Genomic DNA, 12,507 nt, shown 5'->3' on the forward strand with positions numbered 1-12,507 from the left:
AATAGACATGCAAAGACCAACCCAAACTATTTTACAGATATATAAATGACAAACTAAAAGGTAAATATGAAATAGTGAAACTGTGTGAGGGAAACAAAGAATGTATAGAAGATGTAGAAATGGCCAAAGTAATGACCAGGCATTTTAGGTCTGTATTTATAATTGAAAACTCACAAATTTGGGATGAAGGACAGCAAGAAGGATCCCCTAAAATGAAGTAATAATGGTGACACAGAAAGGAATAAGGGACCAAATAAAGAATCTTGATGTCAGAAAGTCATATGGGCCTGATGGAATAGTGAACTGGATACTGAAAGAATGCATAGATGAACTTACAGACAAAATACACAAGATAATTGACTCGCTCAAACAAGAAAAAGTACCACAGGATTGGAAAAATGCAAATATTGTACCAATATATAAAGGAGACAAAGAAAATCCAACAGATTATAGACCAATATCCCATACAAGCACAATTGCAAAAATATGCAAAAAAGTTGTTAAAAATGAATGGATTAAACACTTGGAAGAGAAACAATTTGGATTTATAAGTGGAAGATCATGTACTACGAACTTAATATGCTTTTACTCAAGATTAGTAGAATTAATATAAGAAAGACGGATGGGCAGATTTTGCTTTTGACAAAGTACCACACAAAAAGCTACTAAGAAAAATTTAAACAATAGGTGGAATACAAGGAAAATGGTTAGAATGGAAGATTTTTTTAATAGAAAAAAAATGAGGGTGATACTGCGAGACAAGAACTCAGATTGGGAAGATAAGATTGGTGGAGTCCTCCAAGGCTCTGTATTGGCTCCAATAATGTTTGCTATTTATATAACTGACATGGATGAAGGCGAGAAATGTTAAATGAACTTCTTTGCAGATGATGTGAAGCTATTAAAGAGAATAAGTACAGAGGTAGATTGCAAATTTTTTCGAGTCAAAAGATGGAGTCAAAAGAGTGAAGTAAATTCTAACGTTAAGAAATGCCGTATAATGGAATTTGGAAAAAGCAAGAATAGAATCTCGAGTCAATATAAAATTGGTACAAAGGAAGTAAAGAAGTAAACTCGGAAAGAGACCTAAGAGTCTCTCTAACGACATGACACCAGACAAACATGTCAACAAATTAGAGAAACTTTTAACTTATTAAGATCAATGAAAGTGGCCTTTGACTACATGGATAAAAAGATGGTAAAGAAATACTAGTTACACTGATAAGACCAAAATTGGAATACGCAGGGTCTCTATGGACACCTAGTAAAAAAAAAAAAAAAACTAGAAAGAATTCGAAGAGCAACAACAAAGATAGCACAAAAGAAAAAGGCACCAACAATTTGCAATTTGACATACGAACAAAGATTGGACAAACTAAATTTACCAACCCTAGAACCAAGAAGAGAAAGAGGTAATTTGACAACCATTTACAAGAGGACACGAGAAGAAACTTAAGAAGGACAGTTACTGAAAATATCTGAAAAAGAATAGCTTTCCACATAGAGTAATAGATATTTGGATCAGATTGAAAGAGGAAACAGTGAGTGCTAAAACTATACATGACTTTAAGAATAAACTGGATGCAGAAAGATAACAACAGCGGGTCACTGTGAGCATAGCTCTCCTCCTGCAAGATACAATTAGGTAACTAGGGAAATACACATTTATGTGAATGGCATGGACGAGGGAGTGGAATGTTATACGAGCTTCTTTGCAGATGATACAAAACTGTTGAAGAAAGTGAGTACTGAAACGAACTGCGAATCATTACAGAGAGATCTGTACAGGGTGTGGGAATGGAGTCATAAGTGGGAAGTGAAAAGATATAAAATTGGTGAAAAAGAAATTAAGAAAGAAGGATATGAAAAAGACCTGGGAATGATTATCACAAAAGATATGTTCCCTGACAAACATAAATAAGATTGTTGGCGAAACTTACAACTTACTGAGAGCAATAAAAGTGGCTTTTACCTACTTGGATGAAGAAATGGTAAAGAAAATACTGGTCACAATGGTAAGGCATAAATTGGAGTATGCAACGACACTGTGGTCACCCAATACAAAAAATATAAAGAAGATTGAGAGAATCCAGGGAGCAGCTACAAGGATGGCCCCAGAACTCTCAAAATATATGAAGAAAGACTTATAAAACTGAAGTTGCTGACTCTGGAACAGAGGAGAGAAAGAGGTGACTTGTTGACCATTTACAGTATAGAATCATGAAGGGCATGGAAGTTCTTGACAGAGAAGACTTGCTAAATTGGGATAGGAGAAACACAAAAGGACATGGAAAGAGGCTTATAAAGGGCAATTATAGGAGAGACCTGAAATGGAACAGTTTTCTCCACAGGTTGGTAGATTTATGGAACACATTGGATGAAAAAACAGTGTGTGGAAAAACAATACAAAAATTGAAGAGCAAACTGGATATGGAGAGATACAAAGACGAGACACCACGAGCTCAGCTCCCCTTTCCCATAAGATACAACTAGGTAAAATACAAAGATTGTCCAAATTGGAACTACCAACTCTGGAACAAAGAAGAGAAAGAGGAGATCTACTGACTATTTATAGAATTATGAAAGGAATGGAAGTCCTAGATAGAGATGATTTATTAAAGTGGGACAAGAGAAAAACAAGAGGACATGAAAAGAAACTCAAAAAGGATAGTTATAGAAGAGATCTGAAAAAAAGAATAGCTTCCCACACTGAGTGGTGAATATCTGGAATAAATTAGATAAGGCAACAGTGTGTGCAAATACTATTCAAGAATTTCAGAACAAACTTGATGCTGAAAGATACAAAGATGGGTCACTACGAGCATAGCTCCCTTCTTGTATAATACAACTAGGTACATACACACACACACACACACAAGTCAACTTGGAAAGGGACCTAGGAAAAACTATCACCAATGACATGACACCAGACAAAAATATCAACAAATTAGTTGGAGAAACTTTCAATTTATTAAGATCAATGAAAGTGGCCTTTGATTACAGGGATGAAGAAATGGTAAAAAAAAAAAAAATTAATTACATTGATGAAACCAAAATTGGAGTACACTGTGACAATATGGACACCTAGTACTAAAAAAAACATAAATTAGAAAGAATTCAAAGAGCAACAACAAAAATGCCACCAGCAATCTCCAAATTGACATATGAACAAAGATTGGACAAACTCTAACTACCAACCCTGGAACAAAGAAGAGAAAGAGGAGACCTACTAACAATCTATAGAATTATGAAAGGGATGGAAGTCATTGATAGAGATGACTTACTTAAGTGGGATAGCAGAAAAACAAGAGGGCATGAAAAGAAACTTAAAAGGGATAGTTACAGAAGAGATCTGAAAAGGAATAGCTTCCCACACAGAGTAATAGATATCTGGAACAAACTGAATGAGGAAACAGTGAGTGCAAAAAATACAAGAATTTAAGATCAAACTGGATGCTGAAAGATACAAAAGTGGGTCACTACGACCATAGCTGTCTTCCTGTAAAATAGAATTAGGTAAATAAATACATACACACACACACACATACACACACAGTGTGTGCCAACACTATTCAAGATTTTAAGAAAAAACTTGATGCTGAAAGATACAAAGATGGGTCACCACGAGCATGGCTCCCTTCCTGTATAATACAACTAGGTACAATTAGGTAAATACACAAAGTCTGGAAATGGAGTATAAGAGGAGAGATTATCAAAACTGAAATTACTGACTCTGGAACAAAGAAGAGAAAGAGGGGACTTGCTAATGATCTATAGAATCATGAAAGGTGTGGAAGTCCTTGATAGAGAAGACTTACTAAATTGGGATAAGAGAATTACAAGGGGACATGAAAAGAAACTCAAAAAGGACAGTTATAGAAGAGATCTTTAAAAAAGAAGAAGAAAAAAAAAAGTTTCCATACAGATTGGTGGATGTCTGGAACAAACTGGACAAAACAAGAGTGTGTTCAAAACCTATACATGAATTTAAGAGCAAACTAGACACTGAGAGATACAAAGATACAACTAGGTAAATGCTCAAAATTACTGGAAGACACAAAGAATGAATTATCTGAGATACTGATAGATGGGAAAAACATAGTAATTATGGGCGACTTTAATGCAAAGGAAATAAATTGGGAAGAATTGACAATAAAAGGTGGAGAGGAACTCTAGGGCAACATTCTACTGGATTTGACCATTGACTTGATATTCACTTCTGAGCCTGAAATTGTGGACAAAATGAATTATAAGATGCCATTGGGGAAGAGTGACCACATAATAATAGAGTTTGAACTTAAGGAACAAAATTAAGTGAGAAGAAATGAGATTTTCAAATAATGAAACAAAGATGGAAGAGAAATTGAACACGTTTAAGGAAAAATACAAGTAGGGAACAGATAAATATGTGCCTAGGAAGAAACAAAAAAGGATTTACATAAAGTGCTGGTATAACAAAAAATGTGATGCTAAAGATAGAAGAGACAAAGCCTGGAAAAGATGGAAAAAAGACAAAAAAATGACCAAATGGCAAACATACATCAAATTGAGTACTGAATATGTTGATATACGTAGAGAGGAAAAAAGAAACTATGAAAAAGATGTAGACAAATGCAAAGACCAGTCTAAACTATTTTACAGATATGTAAATGACAAACTAAAAGACAAACATGAAATAGTGAAACTGCATGAAGGAAACAAAGAATATATAGAAGATGTAGAAATGGCTGAAGTAATGACCAAACATTTTAGGTCTGTATTTACAATTTATCTATCGTTTATTTTATTTGTTTATTTGTTTTGTTTATTATTATTTGCTTGATTCTCATTTATTTTTAGTTATGTCAATTAATTATTAAATACTAATTACCTGTTTGTGTATTATTTAACTATACCTATGCATTTATTTATGTATTTTATTTATTTAAATTATTATAGTTTTTATTTATTCATTTATTTATTTACCATTATGATTTTTTTTTACATCTGACCTAGATATGGGCCAAAAAGTCTCCTGTCAGCATGCTCTGCCTTTGTAGTCCTTCGTAATCCTTTGTAATTGAAAGCTCACAAATTTGGGATGAAGGACAGTGAGAAGGATCCCCTTAAAATGAAAGAAATAACAGTGATACAGAAAGAAATAAGGGACCAAATAAAGAATATTGATGTCCAAACGTATGGGCCCGATGGAATAGCAAACTGGATATTGAAAGACAAAATACACAAGATAATTGTCTTCTCACTCAAAGAAGGAAAAGTACCACAAGATTGGAAAAATGCAAATATTGTACCAATATATAAAGGAGGAGACGAAGAAAATCCAATAAATTATAGACCGGTATCCCTTATAAGCACAATTGCAAAAATATGCAAAAAACTTATTAGGAATAAATTTGTTAAACACTTGGAAGAGGAAAATATACTAAACCCTAAACAATTTGGATTTAGAAGTGGAAGATCATGTACTACAAACTTAATATGCTTTTACTCAAGATTATTAGGAATAATACAAGAAAGAGACAGATGGGCAGGTTGTGCTTTCTTGGACTTACAAAAGGCTTTTGACAAAGTACCACACATAAAGCTACTAAGAAAAATTGAAACAATGGGTTTGAATGCAAGGAAAATTATTGGAATGGATAAAAGATTTTTTTGAATGGAAGAAAAATGAGGGTGGTAGAAACAAGAACTCAAATTGGGAAGATATGATAAGTGGAGTCCTCCAAGGCTCTGTATTGGCTCCGATAATGTTTGCTATTTATAAAAAATGACATGGATGAAGGTGTAAAATGTTATATGAACTTCTTTGTAGATGATGCAAAACTATTAAAGAGAATAAGTACAGAGGAAGATTGCAGATCTTTTCAAGAAGATCTGGACAAAGTCTGGAAATGGAGTCAAAAGAGTAAAGTGAATTTTAACATTAAGAAATGCAATATAAAATTGGTACAAAGGAAGTAAAAAAAGTAAACTATCTCAAATGACGTGACACCAGACAAACAAGTCAACAAATTAGTCAGAGAAACTTTTAACTTATCAAGATCAATGAAAGTGGCCTTTGATGACATGGATGAAGAAATGGTGAAGAAAATACTAGTTACACTGATAAGACCAAAATTGGAATACACAGCGTCTCTATGGACACCTAGTACAAAAAATAAAAAAAAATAAAATAAACTAGAAAGAATTCAAAGAGCAACGACAAAGATGGCATCGACAATTTGCAACTTGACATACAAACAAAGATTAGACAAACTAAATTTACCAACCCTAGAACAAAGAAGAGAAAGAGGTGATTTGATATCCATTTACAGAATTATGAAAGGGACTGAAATTTTTTATGGGAATGACCTATTAAAATGGGACAAAAGAGCTACAAGAGGACACAATAAGAAACTTAAAGACAGTTACAGAAGAGATCTGAAAAAGAATAGCTTTCCACACAGAGTAATAGATATCTGGAACAAACTGAAAGAGGAAACAGTGAGTGCTAAAACTGTGCATGATTTTAAGAAATAACTGGATGAGGAAAGATACAACAGCGGGTCACTATGAGCATAGCTCTTCTCCCGCCAAATACAACTAGTTAAATACACACTAAAAAATAAACAGGAAATAGTGAAACTATGCCAAGGGAATACAAAATACACAGGAGATATAGAAATGGCTGAAGTTATGAGCAAACACTTTATATCTGTTTTCACTAGAGAAAAAATGCAACATCATGATGAAGGGAGAGACGTGAACCCTCCCCCATGAGGGAAATAATAGTAACATGGAAAGAAATAATGGATCAAATAATGAACCCTGATGTCAGGAAATCACAAGGCCCAGATAGAATAGCAAATTGGGTATTTTAAAAAAATGTAAAAAACTAACAGACTAAATATATCATATACCTAATTTTAACACCTCCAAAGGTCACTGGTCCCTAGACTACATAACTTGGCTGGTTGCAAAGAGATCCATCTCAGAAGCAGCTGGACTTGACCTCACCATCAGTCAACCTTCGCTCCAACCTCATCAAAGACATAACCTGAGCCCCCTTTTCCCTGTCCCCAAATGTACCACTCTTAGCTATATATATTCTCACACTCCACACTATCATTCTGCTGAAGAGGACCACAGGTAGTGGTCAAAATATACAGATTTTCTGTCCTCTTATCTCATTCTCTGACAGTGGGTCAACAAGTCTTACTTTAATGCTTATGTTTATCACAGAAGAACTAGTGTACTAATAAGAAGACAAAAGTAAAATTAGTTAGGTAGTTTTATGTATATTATAGAGAATCTTAGGATGTAAAGTTCAGTGAAAGTAATATATACTGTGGCTTTGAAAAAAATCATTACCTTCATTTAAGTATTAGCGACAAGTGAGATCTGTATATCAGTACAGACATACTGTAAACATGGTCAATTTACTGGTTATGGGCAGGAATGATATTTTTCTGAGGTGATAGTTGGCATACTCTATTAAGAGGAAATATTACACTACCCACTTTTTGTTGAGTGTGGATTTGGAGAGGGTTTATGACAGGGTAGACAGAAGGCACTGTGGGGAGTGTTGCATGCAGATGTGTGGGATGGGGAGGACTGTTGGGAGCGGTCAAGAGTTTTTGCAAGAGTGGTTGTGCCTGTGTTGGAATTGGAGGTGGAGAGAGTGAGTGGTTTGAAGTAAAGGTGGGGTTTTGCCAGGGATGTATTGTGTTGCCTTGGGTATTCAATTTAAACATGGGTGGGGTGGTGTGAGAGGTGAATGCAAGGGTGGTGGGCGAGGGATTAGAGATGGTTCGGGAAAAAGGAGAGAAATGATAGGCCAGTTGTTGTTTGCTTACTGCAAAAGAAGCAAGTTGAAGATAGGTGTGGGTAAAAATGAGGTGATGAGATGTACAAGGGGAGAGTATGGCAGCAGGTTGGGAGTGAGTATTAAGGGAGAGAGATTGGAGGAAGTGGATAGCTTTAGATACTTGGATACGAATGTGGTGGGAAAGGGAGGAGTGGAGGTGGAGGTAGTATGTAGAGGTAGAATCCCTTGGGGGACATTTGGGAATGGATCCAAAGAGATTTTATGAAGGAGTGATTGTGCTGACAGCACTGTATGGGGCAGAAACATGAAACATAAGAGAGGAGGGAGGAGTTTGAATGTGTTTGTGGTGAAATGCCTGAGAGGTATGGTAGGGGTTGCAAGACTGGATAGAGTGAGAAATGAAGAGGTGGGGAGGAGAGCGGGGGTGGAAATGTAATTGGGGGGTATTGATGAAAGGGTATTGGGATGGTTTGGATGCATGGAGGGAGTGAATGAAGAAAGATTGGGGGTTGGGGGAGGAGGTGGAGGGAGTGAAGATGGGGGATGACTGGGGATGAGATGGATGGATTGGGTATTGGAAAGGAGAGGAATATCTGTTGAGAAAGGAAGGGAGAAGACAGAAGATAGGGGTGATTGGAGAATGGTTGTGTATGGATGATGCTGTGATGCATGGAAGGGAATGGGTTGGGGATGGGGTGGTGAGGGAATATGTGTGAATGATATTTTGATGCAGCCTGAAGGGATTTCTCTCTATCTTCTCTTTTTCTGCATGAGGGGACAGAGAGGGGGTTGTCACCAATTAAATGAAGCAACCTTGCTGTGTCTTGCCACATTGCCTCAGACCCAGGGCAGTGGGCGAGATGCGGGGATGACCCATCATCTAGGAGGAACCTAGAAAGAGGGAGGGAGGGGTGGTGAATGGGAATGGAGTATGTGGGAATGAAATGGGTGGGAGTGGATTATGGCTTTTGACTTTGGTTACTTCCCTTGTAAGGGGGAAAAAGCCTCTAGTATATGTATTTATGTTTGTGATATGATTTTGGTGGTGATTATTGAGCATTATGTATAGAATGGTATATTTATATAGTTACTTAGTGTATCCTCTTGTCTTTTCAGGTTTTTGAATGTATCCCATGCTTACGAGTGCATCATATGCAGTTGCAAGCCAGAAGATGTAAGTAGTAACCTAACTCTGCCCCGGGAAACTTTGAGTCCAGTATCAGAGAAGAACAGCATTGGAGAGGCAAGTTGTGTAGGGGAAAGTAGCACAGGGAATGGTGTTCAAGATGCTCTGGCAAAAATATTTTCCACAGCCATGAGCTCAGAAGGTCTAGTCCAGAAAGCCATCAAGTTGAGCTGGAAGTGCAAGCGATGTCGGCACTACAACTCAGCACACAGCAGCAAATGTTCGTCATGCATTAACTTCAGTGCTGCCGTCAATGCCAATGAGCTCAATAAATACACACACATCATTACACCTGTTGAAGAGGTGGAAGGGTCGTTGATGGTTGAGAATAGCATTTATTTTCTTGGGAATCACTCATCGGTTGGATTCCCAGAGAGTGAAAGTAATAGATCTCCTAAAAGACAAATCTCTGTCAGTCATGTGCAAGTGAAATCAAAACTAAGTAAGTCTGGACCATGTGAAACACAGCCTGTTTCTCTACCTGAGTGCATAAATGAGAAATGTAGAAGGCAGGCAGAAAATAACCGCAATAATAACAGTGGAGACAACAACAATGGTGGGGATGCTGAAAGTTGGACCTGCTTGCGATGTACTTTGAAGAATCCAGAAGACTTTGAATACTGTGAAGTGTGTGAGGCCCCAAGAAAGCCCAATATTCCCACCACCTTGCCAAAGAAGGTCAAGGATAAGAAGAGTGAGAAAGACATTCAAAATGGCAATATTGAGAGCTCATCCAAAGCAGGAGAAGGCAGCAGTTCTGGACCCAACAGCAAAAGCCCAGGAAGGAAAGCGATGACAGATGTATCCAGTGTCAGCATTTCAGAATCACTTGCTAAGTTTGTTGCAAGTAGGCTGTCACCAGAAGAAGAGAAGAAGATGGCAAGTGGTGGGGGCGAGGAGGTCCGCCCCTTGTCCCCCTCCATGGAAGTGACCACAAGCAGCGGTGCAAGTATGAGCCCTCAGGAGGACCATCTGACCTTGACAGAGGCAGATATGTGGGCCTGTGCTAAGTGCTCCTTTGCATATAACCCTTCTTGGTCCTCCTCCTGTGACATGTGTAATAGCACACGTCCCAACAGCAAGTTGAGTGAACGAACAAAAGTGGTGTTGAAACAAAAGTTGGAGGATGACTTCCAACTGCTTACCCCTGACATTGGGGTGGCCATGGACTCCCCTGACCAGAGTTGGAAGTGCATCAAGTGCACACTTGTAAATCCAGGTTCAGAAAATGCCTGCAAAGTGTGTGGTGGTTCTAGACTGAAAAGCATTTGTTATGTTGACGATGCTACCCTGAAGCGAGGAGAGTTTTGGAAGTGTGTTGTTTGTACACTGAAAAACCCAACATTTGCTCGTCGCTGTAAAGCATGTAAGGCTAAAGTGGATGGTACTGGTGGCACACGAGATAAACTAAGTGCAAACACAGAGAAGCCAAAGGAGGGTCGCCCTCAGTCAGATCACCTGAGCCTTACTACTACCAAGAATCCAGTTAATGACTTGAGAATCAGTCCAGTTGATCCCAAGGGAAATGGGAAAAGTGAGGCACTGACTCTAAATCAAAATGGTGCTCAAACAACAGACAAGAGAAAGGGTAATAATGGTGCCATACCAAAAGCAGTTTCACATAATGATATGACATCTAAAACCTGTGACTCTAAATCACCTCCACCTCCACCACCACCATCTTCATCTGTATCGATATCGTCATCACCATCATCATCAACCAGCACTACCATCTCTTCATCATGTTCGTCCCAGCAGCACAAACCCTCCAGCCTCACCAATAGTCTCTCCAAGTCTACATGGACCTGTGGAGCATGTACCTTCAACAATTCGCCTAGTGCCGTGTCTTGTGCAATGTGTGGTTCTTCCCCCACCCTTGATGATGTGTTGACTCGATGGCCAGATAGTCGGAGTGGGAATGATGGAACAGGAACTTACCGTAGACAGTCTGAATTGATGGATGTGTTGAGGGAAGTAGAGGAGCAAGGGGCACTCAACAAGTGGATGCGCATTGTCAAGTATTGCAGAGTTGTATGTAGATCCTGTGTTCTTTTTGTTAGTGCTAATTTTCTTAATCTAAATTGCTTTGGTGATATAATTTTTTTCCCAGGTTTTGTCCATTTTTCTATTGCAACTATTCCTAGGGTTTTACTTAGCATACTGGTTAATGACACTGCCCTGTAGCTGAGTGGGAATTTTTTTATTTCTCAGTAGGAACTATGCTTGCCTATGTTTGGAAGCCTTGTCCTCAAAAAAATGCTGGCAAGCTTAAAAGTATTCGCCTAAATTTTCTCCGTGATTGCTAGGCGAGCACTTTTTTCATACTGTTGGAATTGAATCATGACACACTAAACAGAGATGTCTATTTTCTTTAACATGTGAATATTACAATAGACTTACCTGTCTCCTTGATAATAAGTGGGGGATATTAAATTGTTTCCACCTTTTTATGCAGTTGTCTTATCTTTGTTGATTAGTACTTACCCTTAAACTTTACCATGTTTTAGTAAATACTCATTATGTATTCTCGATTGGTGGGGGCACTAACCCACCCATTCATCTTGCATGTCTGTCTCACGTAGATTTAGTCTGCGCCTTCCTTCACTTCACCTTTACTCAATTTCCTTGGTGACAGGTGTAGTGTGCTAACTGTGCTTACCACTGGTTGCTCCTGCCTTTGTACACAAATGGTACATACTGCTGGTAGTGTATTATACTACTAAACCACTTTTTTATTTTAAATTCAGGCAGTTGAGTCAGGTGAATAATTCACTTACAATTTATAGGACAATGAAATACGAGTGGCCAGTCCCAATTCTAGAATACTAAGTTTCAGCTTGAAACCTGTCTCAATCTTCCTCCTACTTATTTTGGGCTACGTCTTACAAGAGCCCAAGCAGTAAATCCCTGGAATGAGGTATGGTAGGCTTACTCGATGAACATACCATGATGCTCGGCTTCATTGTGTGGTAAACGTTGTCATTGAGGCACACGAAATTTGAACTTCAATTTTTTGTAGGTGCCCTTTTTAGTCCTCATTTCGAATTTAGGTGCATTATGGAGCAGGCACAAAAATGTGCATCTTAAAAGACAAACCTTATTTATATATATATGTATATTTATAAAGAAATTCACACTTCAGAAACTATATACACTTTTTATTCCTTAAATCACTTTGCTCTTCCCCAATCACACCCTCTATTTCCTTCCCAATTCTTTCAATTAACGCATGTTCATATACCTAACTAACCACACCCAGCAGAATGATCCCTCTGAGTATTTGTCTCCCTTCCCCTTGCATAGTAGAACTATAAATGCATTCCTCTAATCCACTGGTACACTTCTTTTAGGCATTCTTAACCTTTTCCATATGATGATGTCAATATAGGTGTCATAAGGTGTGAGTGGGTAGACAAGGATGCTGGCGTCTTGATTATATTTATTTTGTAGTTGTAGCTGAAAATCCCCTGTATTCTGTGAACTGGCTTGTGATCACATTTTCTGTAGTTATTCA

The 12,507-nt window shown here is 37.8% G+C and overlaps 1 protein-coding gene across 4 annotated transcripts in view; it reads left to right on the forward strand.

Annotated features, from left to right (window-relative positions):
• LOC143032485 (calpain-D-like) overlaps nucleotides 1–12,507 on the forward strand; it is a 91,764-nt gene that overhangs the window by 41,267 nt on the left and 37,990 nt on the right. For all 4 annotated transcript variants that reach the window (XM_076197352.1, XM_076197348.1, XM_076197349.1 and 1 more), the window contains one exon: nucleotides 8,924–11,024. In XM_076197352.1, coding sequence (XP_076053467.1) covers nucleotides 8,924–11,024 — 2,101 coding nt within the window. The remainder of the gene's footprint in view (nucleotides 1–8,923; nucleotides 11,025–12,507) is intronic.

The sequence above is a fragment of the Oratosquilla oratoria genome, chromosome 13, assembly GCF_046742065.1.
Source record: "Oratosquilla oratoria isolate Oo_2021 chromosome 13, ASM4674206v1, whole genome shotgun sequence".
NCBI classification, from domain to species: domain Eukaryota; kingdom Metazoa; phylum Arthropoda; class Malacostraca; order Stomatopoda; family Squillidae; genus Oratosquilla; species Oratosquilla oratoria.